Below are 27413 nucleotides of genomic sequence, written 5' to 3'. Positions count from 1 at the left end.
CCCCAGTTCGAACTAAGATACGCAACTTCAGCTATGTGAATAACATAGCTGAAGTTGAAGTACCTTAGTTCGAACTACAAGGTACTTACCGCGGGTCCACACGCGGCAGGCAGGCCCCCGTCGACTCCGCGTACTCCTCTCGCCAAGCAGGACTACCGGCGTCGACGGCGAGCACTTCCGGGATCGATTTATCGCGTCTAGACAAGACGCGATAAATCGATCCCAGAAGATCGACTGCTTACCGCCGAACCCGGAGGTAAGTATAGACGTACCCTTGATGAATGCAAATGGGCTGATGGCTGAATTGCACTCAGCAGTGGAGAGACCCAAGGCATTCATCAAGCCATTAAAGGAAAAGAGCAGTTTTGGGCTTTGACTTGTTGAAAATCAATTTCAGATCAGCAATCAGGAGGCAAATTCCAGAAACATTCATACGACGCGGCCTCTGATCCTGTGCACAGCCCTGAAGTTCAGAAACAAACATCAAAGCAAGCCCATGTCACCCCGCATCGAAGCCAAGACTTTATAAGGCTGTTGCCTGTCACGTGCACTGCTAACTCAGGAGTTTAGAACAGCAGACCCTGACCTGTGTATCACCACGTCATTCTTCTGCCCCACTCGGTATATACGGTCACATGCCTGATCTTCAAGTGCAGGATTCCTGCAAGGTAAGAAAACTGCTCAGACAGTCTAGTGGCTTGTTAATCTTAGAAACAATGAAGACAAGTCCTTATCCTCAGCTCGTGTGTCCCCCTCCCCATTATACTGCTTATTCCCTCTATACAAGAAATGTGACCTCCTCCCTAGCTCCCTCACTGTTCTGAATATCAGACAATGCACCGCAAATCAGATTCTCCCTATGCCCCTGCTGAAGGTCTACCACAGGGGTCTCAAACACGCGGCCCGCGTGCCCCCCCCCCCCCGGCCTACCTCCAGGCCAGGAGGGAGGGATAGCTCAGTGGTTTGAGCACTGGCCTGCTAAACCCAGGGTTGTTAGTTCAATCCTTGAGGGGCCCACTTAGAGGGGCCCACTTAGGGATCTGGGGCAAAATCAGTACTTGGTCCTGCTAGTGAAGGCAAGGGGCTGGACTCGACAACCTTTCGGGGTCCCTTCCAGTTCTAGGAGATAGGTATATCTCCATATATTAAAATAGGGGTGGGCAAACTACACCTGCGGGATTGCCCCCCTCGAACTCCGCACCGCTTCCTGAAGCGGTTGGCATCATGTCCCTGCGGCCAGGGGAGGGGGGAGAGCAGAGGGCTCCATGTGTTGCCCTGGTTTCCAGGCACTGCTCCCATTGGCCGGAAACGGGGAACCGTGGCCAATGGGAGCTTTGAGGGAGGTACCTGGAGGAGCGGCAAGCTGCGCGCATAGCCCTGCGGCCCCCCCCTCCCCCAGGGGCTGGAGGGACATGTTCCAGCTGCTTCGCGCAGCCTGCCGTGTGTGCCGCTGCCACCCCACGGAGCTGCTTTAGGTAACTTGTCTGAGTTGTTCAAATTATTGGTACCAATGCACGTTACCTCGCACTTGTCAATATTAATGTTCACCTATCATTGAGTTACCATTCATTTCACTTCGTTAGATCTCTTCAAAGTTCCTTAAAAGTCTTCTCTAGTCTTAGGCAAGGATCATCTCTTATGTATTTGTACAGCACCTAGCACAACAGGGCCCTGATTCATGACTGGGGCCTTTGGGCACTACCATAATACAAACAATAATTCTACTAAAAGTTAGAATGATTGCTCCCCTACAGTCCTGCAATATAAGCCACTGATTTATATGAAAGATTGCATATTTTTGTTAGTAGCTCCGACACTCCAGTCTCACATTCCTACAGAGCTCTCCAGTCATGGTGACTTGCTGCTTTCTAAATCTATTACTTATCAATTTTTTCCAAAACAAGCCCTCTAGACTCAGATATTTTTATTTTCAGAACAGATTACTTCTGGGATTGGCACCTCTCTAATAGCTTCCATGGTAAAGACTAAGCTTTTATCCTCTGTGTTGTTCTTATCCACTTTAATAGTTTGTTTTAGCTGCCAAGTGGAGCTTTACTGCCATTTTTCACAGTAGTGGGTGTCATATTGGCCATGAGTTGAATTGTTCTTGAAAGTTTCATTTTAAAAACATTTTGCCTTGACAAGCAAGTAATTTCAGGGATGGAAAAGTAAGACCGTGTGTTTTACCATTCAACCAGATACATCCTTCTCTCATGCAGTTTGTAAGCACTCATGTTACCCATGCTGAAGTAAAGAGCCAATCTACCCTCAAAGTTTCCATCTCACTTTACCAGTGCATGTCAAGAAGGAAGAGGTGGTTTCCTCCAATTAAGTTAAGGCCAACGCCTCCAGCCAGGAGCGAGATCAACATCACCTTCAACAAAGAACAATAAATAAGACAGAAAGGTTACTTTCATAGATTCATCTATTCCAAGGCCAAAAGGGAACGTTGTGATCATCTAGACTGACCTCCTGTATAATACAGGCCATTGAACTTCCCCAAAATAATTTCTAGAGCAGATCTTTTAGAAAAACATCCAATCTTGATTTAAAAATGGCCAGTGATGGAGAATCCACCACAACCCTCAGTAAATTGTTCCAATGATTAATTACTCTCCCTGTTAAAAATTAACACCTTATTTCCAGTCTGAATTTGTCTAGCTTCAACTTCCAGCCATTGGATCCTGTTATATCTTTCTCTGCTAGACTGAAGGGTCCATTATTAAATATTTGTTCCCCATGTAGATACTTATATAATCAAGTCACCCTTTAACCTTATTTTTGTTAAACTAAATTAAATAGACTGAGCTCTTTGAGTAAGTTTCACTGACAAAAGCGCTGGTGTGGACAGTGCTATGTCAGCGGGAGACGCTCTCCTGCTGACATAGCTAACGCCGCTTGTTGGAGATGATTCAATTATGCCGGCAGGAGAGCTCTCTCCCATCGGCATAGAGCGGCTACACGGGAGACCTTACAGTGGTGCAGCTGCCGTGGTACACCTGTGCCGCTGTAAGGTCTGTAGTGTAGACATGGCCTTAGACTAGTTAAAATGTCATCAGATTCATTGTGGTGTTTGCCCCTTCCAAACATGGATTTACACTAGAGGGAACAGCCAGTCCAGTCTGAATTGCAGAAACTTTCACAAAACGTTTTGAAAAAATAATGTGCACAGAGAAATGTTCAACCTGCACTCAGACTACCCAGCCATCGGACGTTCCAGTAGACAGAATTTCAGAAGCTGTCATAGATGAGACGGAAATCTTCATCTCCAAACTGCCATGGCGTTGGATGTTTTTTTTTTTTTTTTTTTTTTAATTTTGGCCCAATCTGAATGAGCCAGTTACAAATGTTTCAATTGGGTCACTCCATTTTAGAGGTGAAGTGTGAATTCTCCCCTGCCAACTTAGCATCCTTGTCCTTGTCCTTAGACTTGGATCAGCATGTGAAGTCTAATAAACACTATAGTGTTCATTTGGTTCTGTTTGTAAGTGAACCTAACATCCCCCTCCCTTCCATAAATCGGTAGTAGGTGACTGAACAACTGAGGTTTTGCATGAAGTACCACATGTGCTGGGAGAAGAGGCTGTAGGGAACAATCCTACAATGGCTCCCATGTCATGGGAGTAGTATGACCCAATACATCTTTTATGTCATCAATCTGCAGTGGGGTAAGCTAGGAACAGTTTCTGCCTGATCTGAATTGCCTATCCCACAGGCTCCCAATCTTGCAGATACAGCTTAATGTTAACAGAGACTTTGGTATGATTGGGTACCAGCAAGCCTTTAACTTGCCTGAGAGCCAGGCATTCTTAGTATGGAAGATTAAAGCAAGTATAACACCAAATAGTGTCTATACCAGAACTGCTCCCATTTACGGACATCTGGCTTTTACAGCTACACCCTCCCACCACGAACACACATCTTGATGCCTGATATAGAATCTGGCCCAGCAAATCCAATCATAAAAAAAAGTAACTACCCCAGCTATTAATAGCTGCATTGAACACAGCTTTCCTGATCCCAGTTCATACCCGAGGCCCTTTGGGATTGTTATTGAACTCTTCCACCAAATCCATCCTTTGCTTAGGATTGACAGAGCCATCCACTGTAGCATACTTCAGCCCTTGACGCTCAAGGTGCACTGCCACAATCTTCAACATGCTAGTCCACTGAGATACGACGACACTGAAGAGAGACAAGAGTCCAAAACAAGCATCAGATATATTGTAACAACCCTACTATGGTAGTGTCTTGCCCCTGACATATTAAGAGTGAATTAAATCTGTTTATCTTCTCTATTTTAGGGTTTAACACTGCTACCCATCACCATAATATGTGAGTGCTTCCCACCAAAATCAACAGCAAAGTCCCTAGAGGGACTTCATGGAATCTGCCTCTCTTTCCTTTTTGGGGTCAAAACTCTGCTTGGGGTAGGTCAGGTTTTTGGATTTGATTTGTTTGGTTTGGGGGGGGGGGGGGGTTAATGGTAGAAAGGTGCTTGTTGCATGCCATTCTTATACTGGAAAGGCTTTTTTGAAGGTGGCTTTGCAGTGTTCCCTACAAGACAATCACACTCGGGATTCACCTGATCTCGTCTGGAAATTTATCCGATAAGTGGCTTACATTGAAGATGGAGATGAGGTGTCTGAGCAGTGACTGCTGCTGTGCATTCTAGAAATCCAGAACTGTATTATCAGACCTAGCAGACACTTGATTTGCATGTGCAATTCCGGCCGCTGTGCTTGGAAGTCAGGTAAGCACATGGGCATACACAAATCGGTTTCTTCCTCAAACATCTGAGTGTGCTTTTTGCACACAAATTGTCCAAAAAAATCAGGCACCAGTTTCCAGCTGGAGCAGGTAGTGACTATTCCTCTTTACTAACAACCTGACCAAAGAGCAAGGGGTGACTAAATGGCAACCTCACCTCCAGCAAGTGGCCACTTGAGCACAGTGTGTTTATTCTGAGGCAGAAAGACTAAGCAAGCTGTTTCTCTCTGCAGTCAGAGATCCTTCCACAAGACTATTCTGACACACAGGGTACGCCTTCACTACCTGCTGTATCGGCGGGTAGCAATCGATTTATCCGGGATCTATATATCGTGTCTCGTTAAGATGCAATATATCGATCCCCGAATGCGCTCACCGTTGACTCCGGAACTCCACCAGAGCGAGCGGCGGTAGCGCAGTCGACGGGGGAGCCGCGGCCGTCGATCTCGTGCCGTGTGGACCCCAGGTAATTCGATCTTAGATACTTCGACTTCAGCTACACTATTCGCGTAGCTGAAGTTGCGTATCTTTGATCGATCTCCCCCCCCCAGTGTAGACCAGCCCACAGTCTGGAGATTTCCCCCCAGCCTGCACCAAACATTAACTGTTCTGGAACAGTCCATTTTCAGATGTGTGACCCTTTTAATAGGATGCCCAAATCCTGCATTTAGATATTTATATCAGCTCTTTGGAGTACCAGTCAGGTATTCAGAAGCACAGATGCTAATCTCAGCATATGAATATATATTTCTGAAGAACTGTTATGATTAGAATAAAATGTAGGAGCAATCAGGTTCTTAGGAGGCACATACCACTGTGGGATCTGAACACCTACATGCACCATTTAGGGATTAAACTGAACCAATCTTCCCTTCTCCCACCCATACTCGCTCTTTGGCACTTCATGTAATAAAGAAAATTATCTCCCACAAGTTATAGATCAGAGAGTTCCTCCCTCCCTCCCTGTGGTCTCTCTCATGAGAGAATCAGATGGCTTATTTGAAAGATTCTGCCCCGCCCCATGTCAATCTTGTGTCCTCTCACACACCAGACCTCCTTGCCTCACATCCTAAATCACCATTTCCCAACGTGAGATACATGTCTCCCTGGGAGGTGTGAAGGACTGGCTGGAGGGCCATGGAAGACTTACACATTAAGATTTGTAGCAGTTCAGCAACACAGTGAGGCAGGATTGTTTTCATTTTCCTGAAGTGGGGCTCAGCTTTCAAAAGTTTGGGAAATGCTGACTTAAGCAGTTTTTCCCCATCCCATGATTTTTTAATTTTATAAGTATTTTCTCCCAGATTCTTCAGCATGACCAAAATAATTCTATTATACCCAAGAGAATATTGCACACCTGGTTTTCAGATCGCCTCACATACTCTCCACACGCATTAATCCCGAATTCACATCCACCTAGTTCCCCAACCACCTTCAAAGTCTCCTCTCCTCCAAATCTCCTCTTTGGCTTCCTGCGTGCTTTCACACACGGCCGACAGTTTGAAATGTTGCGATACTGGGGTGTAGTGGGACGGCTCTCCCAGTCCAGCAGAAAAGGGTTAAAGTCAGCCCTGGGAGAAGGTTGTGGCTGAGAGCTGCTAAGCTGGGCTGCTTGGGGAAGCAGCTGCAGGTGGGCCACGCCCCAATCAGGCCACAGCTGGCCTGTATAAAAAGGCTTTGAGCCAGAGACCTAGAAGTCTGTCTCTCTCCAGGCTAGGAGAAAGCAGGGCCTGGCTCCTTGCAAAACGGGTACTGGGAGTGAAGCAGGGCTGGGGAGAGGCAGGGGAGCTCCAGGCTGGCAACTCCCCTGGCTGCAGGGCCTGGTCCAAGGCCCATCAAGGTACTGGGAGGCAGGCAAAGGCAGCAGGTCCGAACCCCCTTGCCTATGATGAGTGGCTTTTACACTGCAGTCTGCCCCAGGGAGTGGGGGCTTAGTGATGACTGGCAGTAGCCAAGACAGAGGCAAGGTGGGGATTAGAGGGTTGGGGGTTCCCCAGAGAGGGGAGGCGCTGAGACTGCGGGGGTTATTGCCAGGGGGCAGCCCCAGGGTAAAGGGGTACTGGGGTCCAGGAGGGACATGGGGCCAGCTACAAGTGGGACACCGGCCTGCAGAAGATGCTCTGGGTCAAAAGAGCTAATTCCCTGAGATAACCAGCAGGAGGCCCTGCAGGGGTGAGTCCTGCGCCTTTACATGGGGACATTTCACTTTCTGAGGGGTTTCTGTATCGGATCATCTTACTCATTCTTCCCCCTGCCCACAAAAATACACCCCAGAAAGAGAGGCATTACCACACTTACCTCTTCTGGGATTTTGAGTGACTTTGGATGGTCTTCAGTTCAGCCAAGAGATGCGATAGCTGCAGGAGAAGAAGTTAGTCTACTTGTTGTGGAGCCAGGAGGTGGCCTGCACTTTACCACTGGATACACAGAAAAGGCTGAATCCAGACTTAAGTGAGGTCTTCCACTTGGCTGCCTGAGGTAGCGTCACAGGATGTTAACTGATGCTTTGTAAACCTGATTTTGCCTTCATGTACAAACTTACGTTATTTTAAAGAGTTAGTAATCCACAGACACTTGGTTTAGGTAAGTCAATGGCTCTCAACCTTTCCAGACTACTGTACCTCTTTCAGGACTCTGATTTATCTTGTATACCCCAAGTTTCACCTCACTTAAAAACAACTTGCTTCCAAAATCAGACACAAAAATACATAAAAAGTGTCACAGCACACTGTTACTGAAAAATTGCTCACTTCCTCATTTTTACCGTGTAGTTATAAAATAAATCAATTGGAATATAAATATTGTATGACATTTCAGTGTATAGTAGAGGAGTATAAACAAGTCATTGTCTGCATGAAATTTTAGTTTGTACTGACTTTGCTAGTGCTTTTTATGTAGCCTGTTGTAAAACTAGGCAAATATCTAGATGAGTTGATGTACCCCTGGAAGACCTATGTACCCCTATGGGTACGCATACCCCTGGTTGAGAACCAGTGAGGTAAGATACATTGAGTAAAAAATGTAAGTGTTCACTATATGATGTTGCAAAAGGGTAATTTAACTGCAAAAGCAAGTAAGTTGTAATTCACCCCTGTAACTTTTTACTGTAGCTACTGTGACTTTTTAGATAAGTCTTAGCCAGTAACAGTAATAAGACCACAAGACATGGAAACCATGATCAGAAATCAAGAGTTATAAACATGTTTTGTAGGAATCAAACTTCCCGTGTGGACCCAGGCTAGTATTGCTCCCCTTCTCCCACCCGTTATCTAAAGGTTTTAGGGACCACTTTGCTGCCACCTCCCTTCCTCTACCTAGAAGCGCTGTACTGTCTCAAGGGTCTAATGTTTGAGATGGGCATTGAGAGTCCACCAGCATGGTAGATCCTGTGTCTCCTGGTGGTTTTGTTGCAGGTACTCTTCTCTTATAGCCTCCTATGCAGTTTGACAGGATGGAATCTCCCTGAAAAGGGTTCATCTGTACATTCATCTACCCATGCTCAAACTGCTGACCCACCCATCTAGGCAACTGTAAACATATCAGGCTATCAGAATTAACTAAAAAAAACAAAACAAAAAAACAGGAAAATGCTGAAATCTAGGCCTCCCAAGAGATGTGACAGAACCACAGCCAGCATACTTTGGTGCTTTCTCTGGTGATGTCAAAGAGATCCATGCTGAAAGCTTTGCCATTGAGATAGACGGTAGACTTTGGGTCAGGACCTTGGAGTTCTGACAAAGTCAAAGCACTGAGATGTTCTTCCAGGGAAAGAGAGAGGCCTTCACTGTTCAAGTTCGCTTGGTCCAGGGCCTGCAAAAGAGTAAATAAGCAGATATAGTAAGGAATGAGAGCCACATGCACACCAGCACATAGTAAACAGAAAGCATCATCTGCATGCTATTAGCAGAACTTCGAGCTTGGCTTAGGGACCATTCTCCTCCCTGGGCTGTACACCCACAAGATGGAGCTGCTTTTTATAATCAGGAGATAAAGCCATGCTCTGTCTCCAAATCACAGTTGAAATACATAATTTAGAGAGTGGTGAAGCACAGTCTATAGCACTTCACCCCTGAAGCCTCCCTATAAGATGGGTAAGCTTTAGTCCCATTTTACAGATGGGGAAATTGAGGTAGAAGAGAAAACTTATCCAACGTTCAAGGGGGTTGGTGTTGGACCTGGGAATGGAACTCATAAGTGTGGCCTACAGAGCTTTACCATGTGACCTGTGCCGGCCACTTTTATCTTAAATCGGAAAGGTGAGAACCACAAGAAATTATGGCCTAACATGAAAGATGCTGCAATCTGCTCCATATTACACAAGTCAGGTGCGGCGCCTGGCCTCTTGGCAAGTTGCTCAGTTGTGGAGGCCACATCTGCAATGTTCAGTGCTTAACCAGCTCTTTAATGCAGCCTATTGCAGACCCATTAATTCTTTAGTACCAGGAATTTCTAAAACAATGCCCCAAATTCATTTTGCATACATGCCAGTACCAGATGGCACACATGCCCCCACCAGATCAAGGATTGTGGTGTTCACGAGCATGACACTTCAGTAAGTGACCAAGGTAGTAGTAGAGGTCAGCAAATAAAAGATCACGTCATGGATTGGGCAATATGACTCTTAATATGATTCTGGTAAGACTGCTTCTACAATGCAGTGTTCAGACCTCAATACAAGAAAGAGACTAACTCAGGTGGATTCAGAGAAGGAAAACAAAATGATTAGTTTAAGGAAAAAAATCTTAGCCAGTTTAGTTGGCTACTACTAGGAGAGAAGAGAGGACACAACAACAGTCAACAAATATTTGCCAAAGTAAACACCAAGGATGGAGAAGAATTTAAGAGAAATTTAAAGGAAAAGTATGGGCTGAACATCAGGAAATGTTTCCTATTAGGTTGTTGCTAGTTTCTTTCAAATATTCTGCAAAAACTGGTTTGGTTCAAAGCAGCACACTTCTCCTTTACCTTATGAGTTTGCTGTGATACTGGCAGACCAGGTGCCAGCTCATGGCAAGGCCCCTACACTTCACTGAACACTGATAAATGCATAGCTGGAAACCAGTCTGGCTCACCTGTGTGTTAGTATTGTTAAAATAGGAATTAGATTTATAAGCATGTGTTTAGAATTACGAAATGCTCATAGGTTGCTGCATGGATTCATCTTATTTATAACCTCTGTATGCCATATTGTAAGGTTATAGTAAGTGTCTGCATTGTAATCCTCTGTAATTGTGTAAGTCATCAAACAGGAAAGGAGCATTAATTCATGTAGAAATGCTGGGTTCCTACAGAAGGTGTTAGGTCCTGCCCCCGAAGAAGGTCCATTGAACCCAAATGAGCCATTGTGGAACAAAGACTTTGTTGATTGCTCCCCTCCACCCCCATGAAGAGGAGATTTGCAGGTGGATTCGTCCCATCAGCTTGAACTCTGGGGGAAGGGAACAAAAACCACTGACAAGAAAGAACTCTCTGTATGCTGCTTGAACTTTGAGGGGTGAAGATTTCTAAGCATAAGCAAGGGATCCACAGCTGGGTTAGCTCCAGAGAACATACAGAGCTTGCTTATTACAGCAGCTTTTATTACCTTTTGTAACCTAAGACTAACTCATTTGTGTGTGTATATTTATCTACTTTTACCTTGTAAATAACTTATTAATTTTTCTTAGTTAACAAATCTTTACTTAATTTATTATAGGATTGGCTACAAGTGTCACCTTTGGTAGAGGATCTAAGGTGCAATTAACCAGGGGTAAGTGACTGGTCCTTTGGGACCGGGAGTGTCCTGAATATTATTGTGATTTTTGGAGTAAGGGACCATCTATCACAAAGGCAAGTTTGTCGGCATGACAAGACAGTGGAGTACCCAAGGACACTGTCTGACTCCATGTTAAGGCTGTCACAGCACTTGAGGAGATCACACTTGATACTTGGTTGGTGAAATCTAACTATAAAACTCACAACCAGTTTGGGGTTGGTGCCCTGCTTCTCCACAGTCCGCCTTGAGGTTGGTTCTCATGCTTGCGAGCCACTCCAGCCAGCTTGATATTTGCATATTAATATGAATCGCCCATAAACTTACTCAGAGAGCCCCCAACCCTAATCCTACTGCAAAATCCTAGAGTCGTTACTTACCGATAAACTAACCACTGAAACGCAGCCACCTCTGGGTTGGACAGCAACATGACACAACATTTTAATAAATAATGTGGCCAATTAAAATGAAAGGAAAATGTGTAATTTGGCCAGGATGCTGGCACTAAAGCCCCCTCCCTCCCCCATCCCGGCCAACCATGATGGGGAACTGGACTGACCTCAGAGGGAAGAATGCTCCCAAATGAGTTACCAACACAAACCTCCTCCTGTACTTGAGAGTTCTTTGGAAGTTCCATTCAAGGAATTAGAGATCTGACATGTATAGCCAAAATTGCTCTGTGCTCTAATCAAGTGCTTCTAAAATGATCCATTCTATAAAGCACATTAATCACAGTATAAGACTGCATGATTACCACTTTTAGTAAGGAAAGATGGCAGCAGCACTGGCGGAGTCTCAACAACATGGACAAGACATGGACAGTACTTGAGACGTGAGAGTCACTTTGGGAATCCTTTCGACTGGCTCCAAATTCTTGTACTACTATTAGGAAAGAAGAAAATACAGAAAGCATTCAGAGGCATATCAGTGCAGCAGCTCTACCAGTCAGTCATATTTCAACAAGAGGAAATGAAAAGTAACAGCAGTTTAGCATGAAACTTGTGTTTTGCTGGGCTTGGTATGTTCCTACACAAGACATCAAGAAGCAAGAGATTACATAAATTATGTTAACACTTTGTACTTCTGTTAAACCTTTCATTAATCCTCAGCTCCCTTGTTGAGCGGATATTATACCCATTTCAGAGAGGAGGAAACTGAGGCCCAAAGAAGTTAAGTGACTTGCCCAACACCACATAGTGTGAACAGGACTTGGGAGTCCTGAATCAGTCCCCAGGTCTAACCACTACAATACGTTGCTCACACCACCACCTGCCACACCAGTTCTTTATTGCAACTTGCCCCACGTCTCCTTTCTTACCCAGAGCAAACAGATAATGCAGCGTACGGAGAGCCCTATACCTTAAAGGTGAGCCTGGCAATAGCACTGCCAGAAAAAGGCTTTGCAGACACACACCAAACCTTCCCCCCGCATATTCTATAGCCCCACTCGTCACCAGGGCAGCAGTCGAGCTGTTTTCCAACAAAGAGCCCCCAGGTGCTGAGAACTCAGGAGTCATAGCTCCCACTCTCTGCTCTGCACTCTCTCTTAATTTTACGGGAGAATTTCCTCAATTTAAAACACCGCTCCCTGCAAAGCATTTCTACAGCCTCTAGTCTAACCTTTATCAAATGGGTTAGCACCAGGGTACTCTCTGCAATGACTCTGCTGCTCTTCTTGTCTCTTTAAGTAAGACTGTAGTGTTGACCTGGCAAAAATGAAATACAGCAGGGTTACTCAAGGGAGAAATTAGAGATAAATATTTAGACACAGCCTATGTCCCACAAACAGTTTACAATCTAAGCCAGTAGTCCCCAAACTTTTTACCTCATGCCTGTCCTTACCCGTGTCTGCTGCCCCCTCTCCTGAGCTGGGGCTGGGTGCAGGGCCGCGGCTCCAGGAGGGGGGAATGCAGACAGGGGTAAGGGGACGAGGCTGGGACCACAGCTGGGGGGGGCCCTCAGGGCCAGGAGCAGAGCCTCGGCCGGCATCCAGGGCCAGGGGGCACTCCCTCCCCGCCCCCTGTTGAGGGTAGCCCAGGCCCCAGCCACACCCCCAAACATTCCTCTGCACCCCCTTGGGGGTGGTGGGGGTGCCCCACAGTTCGGGGACCTCTGATCTAAGAACTGGAGTGAGGATGGAGAAACAAGATGAGCTTCACCAGCAAGCAAGTTATCATCTCTCTAGTTAATGCTATTATTTTGTGATTCACCTTCAAGGGAATCCTGTGTCAGAGTTTCAGACAAACAGGTAAGGCTGGAATGGAGATCTACTTTATAAAGCATGAGAGGAAGAATTCTCACCATCAAAAAATACCCAAATAACCCCATTTTCCTAGGAATGCAAGGCCCAACGGATGATGTTTTGTGCAAAATACGAATGAATACACTCTGGAGAAAAATACTCAACTGGAGGGAAAAACCTGGAATGTGGTGATGCTGAAAGAGAGGTAGGGGCAACAGTGGGCAGCAAGTTAGAAACTGGTTTGTGACAATGCAATTTTGGGTTGTGTACACAGAAACATGTCACGTTGCAAGGAGGAGAAACGCCCTTCTATATATAGTTCTTTGGTGCAACAGCATCTGAATACTGCATCCAAGGCAGCAAAGAGTATCAGGGGGTTGGAGGGACTGACTTTAATAAAGATTTAAAAATCTGGGTATTTATAACTTGGATAAACAACAAGCCCAGGGAGCTAGAGCATAGTCTTCAACTATTTGATGAGTATAAAGACCATGGACAGAGAAAAATTAGACTTGTTGAGACACAGACCCTTTGGAGGCTTGTGGAGGTGTCACAAGGTAGAAGTCCTCCAAAACAGGTGGGACCACGGAGGACATTCAGATCATTAGTAAGGGTCTGGGAGAGAGGGACTAAAGAGTTAAATTAAATTAATGGAGAATATCCTATCTCTTAGGACTGGAAGGGACCTTGAAAGGTCAGCGAGTCCAGCCCCCTGCCTTCACTAGCAGGACCAAGTACTGATTTTGCCCCAGATCCCTAAGTGGCCCCCTCAAGGATTAAACTCACAACCCTTGGTTTAGCAGGCCAATGCTCAAACCACTGAGCTATCCCTCCTCCTAGAAGACTAGGATGTTACCTGCAGAGTTGTGGAAGTCCAAGAGACTTGTCTACATTATACTCTTCTGGGAAACTGTGACAGTCTGTACCCTTATGTTCACCACTTTTACAAAACTATGATAAATCTTGGACAAATTATGCCCTGTGAGGTATCATTTGAAAGCTCATAATCTGCTGAACATTACTGTTCTGGTAAAATATGTGAAGAAATATTGTATGTAAAGTTATAATATTCTACTGTATGACTTTACTGAGACATGTTCCTAGTTTAGGGAAACAGCTTCAAACTAGTTCCCCAGAGACAAAAGGCTAGCCAGCACCTCAGCCAGGTGTCAGCATAATCACATGGACTATCACCTGATTAAGCGGCCATTCTTTGGCAGGAAGAAGGGTGCGAGTGAGAAATTTACCTCTTGGCAATGGAACAGCTGGGGGTTCCCATGGAAACAGTTATAAAAATGAGGAAAAGTTATACAAATGAACAACAGAAGCCACAAATCACCTCTCTCCCCTCATCTCTTCTCACGGCATCAACAATGTTTGAAAGACAAAAGAAGCATAATTGAACTGGGGGAGGGGTCCTGGCTGGAGATATCTAGCCAGATTGCTGTCTGCATGTTGTAAGCGAAACCTTTTTGCTTTAAATTCACTTAGCTTGTTAAGTTAGGTATTAGCTTGCATTTAACCTTTTATTTCTTTGTAATCAATTCTGACTTATATGCCTCATTACTTGTAATCACTTAAAAACCATCTTTCTGTAGTTAATACACTTGTTTTATCTAAACCCGTGTGTTTGGATTGAAGTGTTTAGGAAATGCCATTTGAGATAACAAGGTATTTGCATATTATTTTCTATGAATGAAATGATGAACTTTATATGAGCTTGTACTGTCCAGAAGGAAAGAGCATGGCAGTACAAGACGCACATGTTTGGGGACAAGTCCAGAATTGGGAATTTGCTGGTGTCACTCTGCAATACAATTCAGGAGTGGCTGGCTAAGAGCACTCATATAACTCAGCTGTGAATAGCTTACATGCTAGAGGCTGTGTGAGAGCCGTCCAGGAGTGGCTGCTCTCACAGCAAAGCAGTGTAAAAGGCACCCCAGACTGGAGAACTGAGGGGACACAGCTATCTAACAGTCCAGTACCCTGGGTAATGTCACAGAAATTTCTCACCATTTTACACTGACATTCAGGGTGGTAATACAAAGGGCACAGGCAGTCAGAGGAGTTTTTAAACCACTGTATCATCACAATCCGCTCCTAGCAGTGTTGAACAACATGGGGGTAAAAACACCAATGATCTGTTTATACTAGTGATCCCACTGTTACAACAATGGTGGAGCTGCAATGATGGGATTGCAAAGGTAGGAGATTTCCAAAAAGCATCTAGCATATACACAGTCGGACATTATTTGGAAAGCAGAATTTGCCCAGACAGTCCACTCCTGGCTTAATAAGATTTCACTGTAAGATGAAAACAAGAATTGGAAAGGAGGGGAAGTCACCATCCTCCCACCTTCTCAGACACTCATACCTTGATCTTGCAAAGAGCACATTGTACACAGACTGCTCATCTTCTGAGAGTTGTAACCGGTGCAACTGAGTGTGTCGCTCAGGCAGAGATACCTAGAGAGAAAAAACAGAGTCAGCCATTTACTGTGTAAAGATTTCAGAAAGCCCCATGATCACTGCTGATTCCTGCAGCTTCATTGAACCCAACATCACCAAACAACATATGCAAAACTCTGCTGTCTCAAAGATCAAACAGCCTGTCTTTCCCCAGGCCAGATGGCCCAGGACTGCTCTGCAGGCAACATGCTCAGCTCCTTGGGAGGAAATCTTTCACACTGCTGTGGATAGAACACTGAAGCCCCTTTGGCCTTCTACAGAGTAGTGTTTCACATGGTCCTCCCCACAACGTTCAAGAGTCAAGGAATAACCACAAGATGGCAGCCATGAGCCGACCATAGGACAGAAGCCATGGATCACCAGGCCTAACAGGATGGCGCTATATTTTAAAATGGGTCAAGCACGTCAGGTCCTAAATGGGTAGGATGTGATAAGGATGGGATGAAGTTTCTCATCTGATTTGAATCTTTAAAAAAAAAAAAATAAAAAAGAAAAAAAAAATCCTTCTTCACTCAAGATTAAAGATGCTAAGCCATGTAGAGCACTCCCTGTTGGCTCTGCATCTGCAGGTACAGTAACACCGCCAGGTTCCTCATCACAGCCACAGCAGCTAACAAGCGAGGCTGATTCTCTAACTTGGGCAGAGTTAGAGAATATATACACAGAAGGAACATTTACCATGTCCATTGAAACTTAAAAATACTATTGGATAGGCATCCCTACAACCCACATGCATGCATCCCCAGCCATGTCCCCTGAAGGTTCAACAGCTAAGAGTGAACACGCCTAACTTGAGGTGGGGTGATCGTTCTGGAAGCAGATGCCAGAGAGATTACTGAACGTTTCTCACCTCAGGCAATAGTCCCACCCAACTCCAGCCCCAACGCCATTGCTGAAAACCCCTCCCCCAAGCCACATACTAGCATCTTGTAGTTCATCTCTCCAGATGCCAAGTTCCCTGGCATTCTTCACTTAAGAAATAGCTAGGTTAAGGGTGAACTCACAATTGCCAACCCCAAACATTCAAAAACTATGAGTCCAGCCCCACGAAAATAAAGAGATTTAAAAAGTAATACTGGGTTTGTTTTTTTTAATTAGCCTTCTGTTTTTCATCCCTTAGGCTAGACTTGCTTCACATTTTAATGCTTTTCTCTGCAATCATGAGGGCCAGAAACTTACTTATGTTAAATTAAAGTTAAGACTCATACAATATCATGATTCCAGGAGCTGGGGCTTTAGGAAAAACACTACAAATCACAAACCTCAAAAATCACTAGAGTTGACAACACTCTGAGCTATACAATGTTTAATTTGCTAATATATTGCATGGAAAGAAATCCGATACCTTATATTTCTCTTTGAATACTGAGACTCACTACTGGGTTTCTCCTCTGCTCTAAAGCTCCGAAGAGGATCACACCTGCCAGTCAGTGACCAATGACAAGGTGCTGCTGCATTCTGACCCAGCTTTTAGTCCAAGAGTTAACAGTTTGGCACAGATCTCAGGAAATGGCACCCTTCTTTCTATGCTAAACCTAATCATCCTAAAGCAATCATGGTACCAACTGGGTGTTTACAGAGCTGTTAAGCTCTGCTTGGTTAGCACTCAGGCTTAAAGGAAGTCAAATGCTCTGTTTATATCAGTCAATATTAAAAGACAAAACAGGCAACTAAGCCTCAAGTGCTACAAGCTTACTACGGCATGACTAATTTCTGGGGTTGAGAAAGCAGCTGCTTGGTACACCGTTCACAATTAGATACTACAAGCTAGCTGCACAACATTTTTAGATGTAGCCTTTTTTTTTTTTTTTTTTTTTTTTTTTAAGTAAGAGTTCTGTATGCTGAGATACCCCAAATAATCCATTAGAGGAAACAAATTGCTATCTTAATTTGTAAGTAGCCATGCAAGGCCATCTTTGGCATTTCATTGCTGTTAAAATCCCAATAGTAGGAATGGCTAGCCTGAATAAGATAAATTTGATACCTGATTATATCTCTTCTCAGAGTATCCAGGCTCACCATTCTGACCTGGCCATTTGTTGGATGTAAGAGTTCAGTTCACTGACTCTCTGCTCTGTAGAATATTTTAATTGACAGGAAATTTAACTTCATTAGGAAAACAACAATATATAATAAGCTTTTTGTTCCATTTTGGGAAGGTGGGTTGCTTTTCCTGAAGAGGAAGCCAAGCCTCCTAGCTGGTGAATGATAAGGTCTGGTCTTGCATCCTAAACTGCAGAACAAAGGGAAAAACCAGTCGTAGAGTGACAAGCCCATATATGAAAAACTACCATCTAATTGCTACATGAAGGGCACAGCTCCCTTTCCCACCCCCAGAAGAGGAGAGAGGTCATTACCAGGGGCTTGCCGGTCGAGTCCAACTGGTCCTTGGTTCTCCGCAATAAGAGACTCCTGGTTAAGATACTCAATCTCTCTCCCCCTTTCTTTGTATTGTTATCTACCTGGTTCTTCCACAGCTTGAATTCATCAAAGGGAGAGCATCGCAGAAACCTACCAGGAGAGGAGAGAAAAGACAATTAATACCAGTTTAAGTGAAGTTCTTTGGTTAGTCTTGAGAAGATCAGAAGAGAATCTGATTACTTCCCATCCAAAACAGCTTTGTGTTCTGTTTACATCAAATTCCCTCAAACAAAAGCCCACAACAGTAACAGAATCTATATTCAGACTTAGCACTGACACATCTTTGTACACTAAAACAACAAACTGTCTCATGATCAGAGAAGTCTTACTCCCAATGGAGCTAGGGGGCAGTGATGTTGGCTCAGCAGGGGTCACCTCCTCTTAGTTGGTATACCTCTGAATACCTCACTTTAAAAAAAAAATGGCAAAAAGAAAAATAGCACAAGAATTTGCCAAAAGACATCACATTTAATGCTTCAAACTCCCATCTCTCCAATCAGACAATCTGTTCATCTCAAGTTTGTGCAAAAGTTCCCCTCCAATCACCAAGCTTGAAGCTAAACTCAGTGATTAAATCAGATACTTTTGTAAACAATCAAAAATAATAAGTGTTCAACCCGCTTATGACCCAACTAGAGCCACTTTTTGCAGAGCCATCTAAATTCATAACTCATTTGTTGGAAACTACTGTAACAAGGACACGCTCCCTCATTCTAACAAAGCCCTAACAATGCCACAGGAGAGAAACAACAACTATTGAGTGAACACAGCTGTTCATTAAGGTCAGTGCCATGGTTAGTTCAATTCTCCTGTAAGAACATAAAGTAGATTAATAACCAACCTAACCCCCTTGATTATGAAAGCAAAACTATAAACAATAGGTCAATGGACCAGGATACAGAGCAACTAGGCTGTGGACCATCTTATCTGCAGGTGTAGAATCTAATGCCATACAAAGAACTACAGTAAAAGTACTGGCCTAGCCAAAATCCATTCACCTGAGAAGACTGCACTACTATACTAATTGCTCGGTGGTATTGAATTACTAAAGAATAACTGGATTGGGAATCCCCACCACTAGCAAAGTTACTCTACACCAGGATCTTTAGTTTAAGATGACTGGACGATGCCTATAGACAAAGCTACGGTGACCAGGGTTATATTGTTTCCCACGTGGTCAGCTCACCTGAGCAGTGAGTACATATCCAGCAGGTTGTTCTGTATAGGCGTCCCGGTGACAGCCCATCTGGCACTGGCTCTCAGTTTGCACACAGCTATAGAGGTCTGAACTTTGGGGTTTTTGATATTGTGGGCCTCATCCAGTATAATCCGAGCCCAGGCGACTCGGAGCAGAGGAGAGCAGGGACATGACGTATCCTGGAGGAGAAAGCAGGCTTCAATTTATAATTCTATATCAGGCTGGGGGGGGGGGGGGGGGGAAGAACCCACATCCTGGAGTGCCAGAAGTCAATAAATTTTTTGGGGGGCAGGAAGTCTTTCCCTGGTGGAAGTCCCCACAAATCTGAGCAGGTCTTAGCAGTCACCACTTCTATTGCGGGTCTCTCTCCACCCCTTTATAACATGCACTTGTTATTGGAGTCAAGTAGCTCTGGAAAACTGTCAAGAAAGTCTACTAGCCCTGGATCAAAGCGTCCTTGCCTGTACTTTACCGTGATTATGGATGATAATGAAAAATGCATATTTTAATATCCTGCCCAAAAATATATTCATTCTGGTCAAGCAGAATTTTGCCAGGTTATGACAAAGGGATAAATGTAATGCACCCCAAAAGATAAATCCCATCCCATTAAACACAAGACATTAATCCATGAGGGGAGATTTTACATTTACAAGTGTGTGGAAATACATAGATCCAATGGCTATGGGAGACATATTTGGGTCCCTTGTGCATACAGATGTAAGGAATAAAGTTCATATACAAAGCACAACCCGGGAATTGAGGTGTACTTCATCTATACCATGCAGCCAATTGAAAGTAGTTTTGACTTTAGGGTATGTCTACATTGCAAGAAAACACACATGGCTGGTCCATGTCAGCTGACGCAGGCTTGCGGGCCTCAGGCTGCAGGTCTATAAAACTGCAATGTAAACATTTGGGCTTGGGCTGGAGTCCAAGCCCTGGTTAGTTACTACTATTAAAAGTAACGTGATTATTGTAATAAAGATTAGGATAGATACTCTACTTTTTCTGTTTACTTTGTGCACTTGACAACACATCATCTCCAGTCAGTTTCTCCTGTTTGTATAAGTCTCTCGCAGCAACAGGGGATTGAAAAAGAAATACTTTTCCATGTACAATAATCTTAGGTGTTTCTTGTAACAATAATAGGTTGAATAACTTCTCAATCTAATATGATTTTTAAGTCTCTCTGTATAAAGCAGCCCCCTTGTCAACTCCATGTATCTCACCCCCACATCATGGTCCTCAGCAGGGACCTCTCCCTCTTCCTTCTTTGTGGGAATTTCCTTGGAGAGAAGACTGTAGGTGGTGACAACAATGTCATATTCAGAGAGGCTGTACAAAAAGAAGAGGCATGCTTGTCAGCAATGATACCCATCAGGAACCCTTTCTGCAAGGCAGGCAAAAGCAACACTCAAGGATGAACATGTAGGATACTGTCCTGTAAGAGCCAGTGCTTCAATCAATCCTGCCTCCCTATGCCTCCTACAGTTCTACTATTGGGGGCTTCTCCCCAAGACAGCTCAGCCAATAAGCCTCCTGCTTAGCGCTTTGCTTCTCCTGTGCAGAATTGCCATGGCTTTGCACTTACGCCTCTACTTGCTTGTTCCGGTTGGGTCCATGGTACAGACAGACCCTCAGTTTGCCACTGCTTACATGTCTCTCAACCTCCTTTTTCCAGTGGTGGATCAGGGATGCTGGACAGATGATTAAAGTACCTCGGGAGAGGATGACAGAGGAATCTTAAATAGAAAGACGAGAAAAGGAAGAGGTTTCAGAATCTTCTCATTAGAGTACAATTAGGATGGAATTTCCCAACCAGCTGCCTTGACGTTCCAAACCTTCCATCTATTTAGAGGAGCAGGCCCACTTTTCCCATTCACATGGTTCTGCAAAGTAGATGTGAGTGTCTTTTTTAAGCGTTTCAGTTCTTCAGTGTATTCCTGCAGTTGTACATTTTGGAGAAAATCTGTACGATATTAAAAACGTCACATGCAAACAAAAATATTTTAAAGATCAGCTTATTTTTCATGTACTTGACATTCTTTTGTTGCTATTTAGTGTTAACAAAAATGTCATGCATGAAGCCTTACTAATATAATAAATAAGGATTTCAATATGAAGCAATATGAAGCTCTGAAAGACTAAAGTGCCTTATTATCACACTTCATTATTTCTGTTTCAGCATGCTGAAAGTCTAGAAAAAAGCCAGAATGTGACATCTCACGAAAACAGTCTATGCAAATATTTAAGTTTTGTTTTAGGAAAAAGAAATACCGATTGCTTAAGAAAGACAGAAAATCCCGGTAACATTTTTGGGAGGAATAAAAAAAAAAGCCTCACAACAAATTAACTGAGGATGGAGCCATCATTCTGAGGAAATAAATTAATAATGAATGTTTCTGTGTACACATACACAGAACTGGATACACTGGTGCAATCAGTCTGTAGGAGGATGTATGCAATCTCCACTTGGCTTTAGTACAAGATATGCATAACATTACCTAGTTTCTATGCTTCAAAATGAAGTATAGATTAAATACCCATAGGGAATTCTTTCCCTCACCGTCAAAGATGGAACGGTGTTTTTAGTTCTTTGTATCACATAGTGCTGGCAGAATCCTCCCTACCGAGATTCAAGGAGGGGCGGGGGATTACACAAAAAACCCCCCACAAACGTACAGTCATTTGGATCCCAAGATTATCTCCAAGTGTAAATGGTAATAGATGAGCTCGATAGCAGTGCTTGGATTTCTCAGACACATCCTTAGCAATCTTGCTAGGACTTTGACCAACCAAATTGCATAACACCCAACAAAGATTTATGAAAGACCTATAGTTCCTACAGACTGGGCAGGCCATGGTCACACACACAGTTTCTAAACTCCACCCAACGGAGGGGCACATTTAACAGCTTGCAGAAACCCCAGGGACAAACAAAAGGGGAAAATGTAGCCTTCTGATATTCACTGCAACTCACTGACTTCAGAAGGAGTTACATATCCAAGGGCAAGACTGTATATTACTTGCATATAATGGAGCAGTATGCATTTGCCTTAATCCTGGCTAAATGGAGACAGACTACAAATCCCAGCATTCACATCTCTATCCTGATTGAGTGGAGCACTATGATCCCAGCATATACCTTCTGCAGGCTGCACCTCCAGAGCCAAGTGTAGGGCAACCACTTTGTAGCACACTGTGGATCAGACTTTGGCCAACCAGGTACCACAACGCATGTTGCCCACACACAATGCACATCTTTTAGAGAGCCCAGACACTTGAAGTACTAGCATTGTGTTGCAGTATAATTGTTCTATACCGTGTTTCGACAGCCACATTTCTAATTTCTTCTCCTTTCCTTTCCCCTTCTCTAGCCTTTTCTGGGCCAGAATGAGTGCAATCATTGTTAGAGTCTTCCCCAGGCCCATATCATCCGCTGGAAAGAAAAAGCAGAGGGAAAATCACGATTACCTCATGAAATGAGTCTGCATAGCTCAAATCTATGCTGACGCATCTCAAACTCACAAGTAACATAGTATGATATTTGTTGATCTTGAAGAAAAACGTACTACCGCAAGCTATGATTTGCTATGGGCTGCTGACCCATATTTGGATGGGATACAAGGAAAACAGGATTCTCCAGGATATAGAACCTGACTAAAATACAGCTTTCACCACTGCCACCATAGTGGAGAATTAATTACAAGGCATGTTTTTGCCAGTATAAATGCATCCCAAAAGGATACACTGCATCATTATGTTGCTTACCCAGAATTCCTCCACACGGTCTCTGACTCTCCCTCCAGAGTAGCCATGCAAGTGCTTGCTTCTGGTGCAGCAACAATGGGATCTGAAAAGATTAGGTACAGAATGTAAAGTGTAATTGCCTTTCAGAGACATTGCTCTCAGACATTTCTGTTCTCAATGCCAAGTTGGTCAATTCATCAAGTTCTGTTTTAGTGCAACTGTACGCTCAGCACTTGTCTGTCAGCTTTCTTTCCAAACCAATACAAACCTCTCAGAGTGGTACTAGTTCCTCTGAGATCAGACTTTTTGCAATAGCAAGACGCTATAAAGGTTATAAGACAGCCTAACTTGTGCTAGTACTTCACACACAAGCTGGAAGAAATTTTTAAATGTATGATATTTGTAAAGAAATATGAAAGATATTTTATGAGCACAATGTCATTTTAAAAGCTGTATTTTACTATGAAAGATCACTGTCTGAGAAACAGATCTATACAGTGTAGGAAAATTTAAAAAACAACAAGTTTTTATCCTTGGGAATCATGTCTAGCAAATAACGCAACTTCTGACCCTGTATGTTATATTATTTTATATTATTGTATAAGCATCCAAACTAATTTATTATATGACCTGTAGTGGAAATCTGAGGTGTTATTGAGAGTAAAGGAATTTTTTCATGACTAACTGCATATAGCAACAATCAACTCCTAATAATGTTGGAGGAGGTCAAGTTTGACTATTTATTCATTCTCTTAGTATTCCTCTACTATCTACTCTATAGGACTGATTTCTGTACACCTCTACCTCGATATAACGCTGTCCTCGGGAGCCAAAAAATCGTACCGCGTTATAGGTGAAACCGCGTTATATCGAACTTGCTTTGATCCACCGGAGTGCGCAGCCCCCTCCTCTCCCCTCTCCCCCCCCCCCGGAGCACTGCTTTACTGCGTTATATCCGAATTCGTGTTATATCGGGTTGCATTATATAGGGGTAGAGGTATACTTGCATAAGGCAAAAGCTGTTTTTAATAATGAAATAGTCCAGCTGATTGTGGCACAGAGTTGGCAATGGCATAGCTATCAGCATTTTTATAGAGTAGCTGTCACTGTAGTATCTAGGTTCTTCATGAGGATTAAAGAATGACAATTAAATCTGCCCAGCAGGGACAGATTTTCTTGTGGATCCCCATACTCGGTTCATGCAATACTATGGCAAAAAGGGCTAATGTGATCTTTGGATATATAAACATGGGAGTAGTGAGTAGGAGGATGATTTTATCTCTGTATACATCATTGGTGAGGCTGATACTGGAATACTGCATACAGTTCTGATATCCACATTTTAAAGAGGATGTTGAAAAATTAGCTTATCAAACCGAGTGAGAGGTGACTTGATTACAGTGTCTAAGTACCTTCACAGGGAAAAAATGCTCCAGGTATTAAAGGGCTGTATATTCTAGCGGAGAAAGGTGTAACAAGAACAAACGGCTTGAAGCTGAAGCCAGACAAATTCAAATTAGAAATAAGGTACACGTTTTTAAAACAGTGAGGGTGACTAACCACTGGAACAAACTACCAAGGGAAGTGGAGGGTTCTCCATTTTGTGGAGTCTTCAAAGGCTGGATGCCTTTCTGGAAGATGTGCTTTAGCCAGGTTATGCTTTGGGCTCAATACAGAGGTAACTGGGTGAAACTGAATGGCCTGAGACATACTGGAGATCAGATTAGATGATCTAATGATCTTTTCAGTCTTTAAACTCTATGAAACTATGAATTGCTAAAAGGCTTTGAAGCACATAGCTGCAAAATTTGGGAGCTAACTGCACTTACACCCTTCACTGTCTAGTCAACAGGGAGTGCTCTAATCCACAACACAGCTTGGGCTAAATTCTAGGGTAGATTAGAGTACATGCAAAAAGAATAAGAAGTGGGCAGCTGTGTCTAAGATCAGCACAGAGGATCGTAATTAAGGTGATGATCAGAAGAAGAATAAGTAGTAGAAGAACTGTGAAGAGGAATGTACTACTCATGTCATGTACAGACAGAGAACTTCAGTCACTAGGCCTGCCCACCTGACACCTTTCACTAGTGCCAAACTCACTAGTCAAACCATCTCAAGTTATTTTCCTGTGGGGGCAAAAAACCATATGTGATTACGTATTAAGAACTGTATCATAATGCATACACATAAGGGGGCTGAATTTTGGTTGTACAGGCAGCCTTAATCTGGCATTTCCTAACTGTCAAGTGAGTGACCTTACATCCCAAATAACATTCTTTCAGCATAGTTTTTGTATGTAATATTTAGACTACAGCAGCACCCAGAGAACCCAATCAGGATCAGAGCCTCATTGTGCTAGTCGCTCTGGAAATACATACATAGACATGGCCTCTATCCCAAAGACTTAGCGAAGAAGAAAAGTGGTAAGGTTCCAATGTAGCTGACAGAACGCTAAAAATCTTCTGGTAAAACTGAAGATTCATATGTCACTCATAGTACTGCAGTTTCCTCCTCCCACAAAAAATGATAGAAGTGAAAGACAAAGTTCTGCTTTTTATTGATGCACTTCTTGGCTTAAGTGGAACAGTATACGTAAGGCAGTACGTTTGTCTAGGAATAGGTAATACGCTGGAATAACCCATTTTATAGCATAATCCCTGACATTATGTTTCATAAGATTACATGAAACTGTGAATCAAATTAAGTACTGCCCTCCCTTACTACTGGCTCACCTTCAACCCAGATGGGTCCTCAGCCACAATCTCCTCTGTGGGGCAGGATTCTAGAGATTTGTGTAGATGGTTAATGGCATCACTTGTGGCACTGTGCACAGCCCTAAGTCGATCTTCAGTCATTCTACCTCCATACAGCCCCTGCACACTGGAGTTTGCTAGGAAAAGACACATAGTGAATGAGGACTGTTTATAGCGCTAATTCCCACTAACAGGCTCAGAGGCTAAAAGGCATGGTTAAATGGCTACAGGCTCCCAAAAAACACCACAATGCACCCCCCGGTAACAAACACAGATCAGTGTGGATAAAAATTGATTGTTTTATTTTTTAATTAATCAATTTTTTTTTAATTTAAGTTAAATAGAGGTTTATTTTTTAAAAACTTAAATGTGAAATTGACAACCTAGGTTAAAGTTTAAATCTATTAAAATCACGTAAAATTAAATAGAAAAAATATTAAGCAGTACATGTCTGCTGCCAAGTTTTAAAGAAAAAGAAAAAAATCAAACCATTGAACTAGTGGAAGTTACTGGCTAAGCACCTGGAGCCAGAGTTTGCTGAAGTGATAAACCAGCTTTTGTCAGTAGTAGCTTCTTCTGCAGCTGCAGAGAGAATATTTTCTTCATTTCAGTTTATTCAACTAGTTCATTCAAACCTTAAGAAATCAACTGGGAGTTGAAAAAGCAGAAATGTTTGTTTTCCCCTCTTCCAAACCATGAATAAACACTAGGTGTTAGAGGATGAGATCTATTAGCTTTAAAATCTGGAAGGACATGGTGTCCAGAAACAAATCAGTTCAATTCACTAACTACAGATAATATTTCCTTTGTTTAATAAATCAGTTTTAAATGCAAAACATGCTTTAATAAACTTTTTGATGAACTTTTTTCTTATGTATCCAGAACATTTTAGTTTTATTTAATAAAAAAATAAAATGGTGCTTGTGTATTTGACTGAATTTGAATTTCCATCCAAACAGAGTTTAACACAAATCAGAAGTAAAATTAATCATAATCTAGTAAATAAGAAATGCATGTCACCATTTTTAATAAAAATGTAAAAATTAAGAATCTGAATAAATGTAAATTAAGCTATATAAATGCTTATATAAATGTGTATAGATATAGAGAAAAAAAAAGTACAAAGTGTAGTGTAAAAGCTATATTTAGTTGCAAATAAACATGTTTTAATGGTTACCAACCAATAAGAATCCTTTCTTTAGAAAAACTAAAAAGTACAATGCAAAACAAAATTACAACTGATGATTTAAATCAAGATTTCCTGCTTGCTGATTTAAATAACCTTGATTTAAATCAAACCACTCTGCAAGGAATTAGTATCTGATCACACTGCCTAATCCCCATGTGCAACGTAGAGCTAACTTTTTTCATATACCTTATAGGTTGCCAAACCCACCCACCCACAGAGATCTCAACTTGGTTCAGGATGGAGAATAGCATACTGGGATCTACACTCTGCTTAACGAAGGACCATGTCAGCAGCTTGCCAGAAACCAACCTAACAAAATAAAGCAAAGTTTCTGACTCCCTGATGTATCCAGATATTCCTTCTATCAGGATTTACTCCTCAAGATACCTCATTGTACTTTTACTACTACACTAAGGCCTGGTCTACACTACGAATTTAGGTCGAATTTAGCAGCGTTAAATCAAATTAAGCCTGGACACGTCCACATGACGAAGCCCTTTCTTTCGACTTAAAGGGCCCTTTAAACCGGTTTCTTTACTCCACCTCCGACGAGGGGATTAGCACTAAAATCGGCCTTTGCGGGTCGGATTTGGGGTAGTGTGGACGGAATTCAACGTTATTGGCCTCCGGGAGCTATCCCACAGTGCTTCATTGTGACCGCTCTGGATAGCACTCTCAACTCAGATGCACTGACCAGGCAGACAGGAAAAGCCCCGCGAACTTTTGAATTTCATTTCCTGTTTGCCCAGCGTGGAGAGCACAGGTGACCACGCAGAGCTCATCAGCACAGGTAACCATGATCGAGTCCCAGGATCGCAAAAGAGCTCCAGCATGGACCGAACGGGAGGTATGGGATCTGCTCGCCA

The 27413-nt window shown here is 43.1% G+C and overlaps 1 protein-coding gene across 1 annotated transcript in view; it reads right to left on the bottom strand.

The window, feature by feature from the left end:
• TTF2 (transcription termination factor 2) overlaps positions 1–27413 on the bottom strand; it is a 48152-nt gene that overhangs the window by 542 nt on the left and 20197 nt on the right. The window contains exons 8-22 of the mRNA XM_065415907.1: positions 25338–25495; positions 22627–22708; positions 22178–22294; positions 20447–20597; positions 20085–20190; positions 18841–19031; positions 17591–17744; positions 15139–15230; positions 12143–12228; positions 11277–11404; positions 8410–8580; positions 7069–7127; positions 4032–4185; positions 2292–2374; positions 587–661 (exon numbers count right to left, since the gene is read on the bottom strand). Coding sequence (XP_065271979.1) covers positions 587–661; positions 2292–2374; positions 4032–4185; positions 7069–7127; positions 8410–8580; positions 11277–11404; positions 12143–12228; positions 15139–15230; positions 17591–17744; positions 18841–19031; positions 20085–20190; positions 20447–20597; positions 22178–22294; positions 22627–22708; positions 25338–25495 — 1807 coding nt within the window. The remainder of the gene's footprint in view (positions 1–586; positions 662–2291; positions 2375–4031; positions 4186–7068; positions 7128–8409; positions 8581–11276; positions 11405–12142; positions 12229–15138; positions 15231–17590; positions 17745–18840; positions 19032–20084; positions 20191–20446; positions 20598–22177; positions 22295–22626; positions 22709–25337; positions 25496–27413) is intronic.

This window comes from Emys orbicularis, chromosome 1 (assembly GCF_028017835.1).
Source record: "Emys orbicularis isolate rEmyOrb1 chromosome 1, rEmyOrb1.hap1, whole genome shotgun sequence".
NCBI classification, from domain to species: Eukaryota; Metazoa; Chordata; order Testudines; family Emydidae; genus Emys; species Emys orbicularis.
Note: the sequence above shows the minus strand (reverse complement) of the source record. Positions and strands in the feature narration are given on the sequence as shown.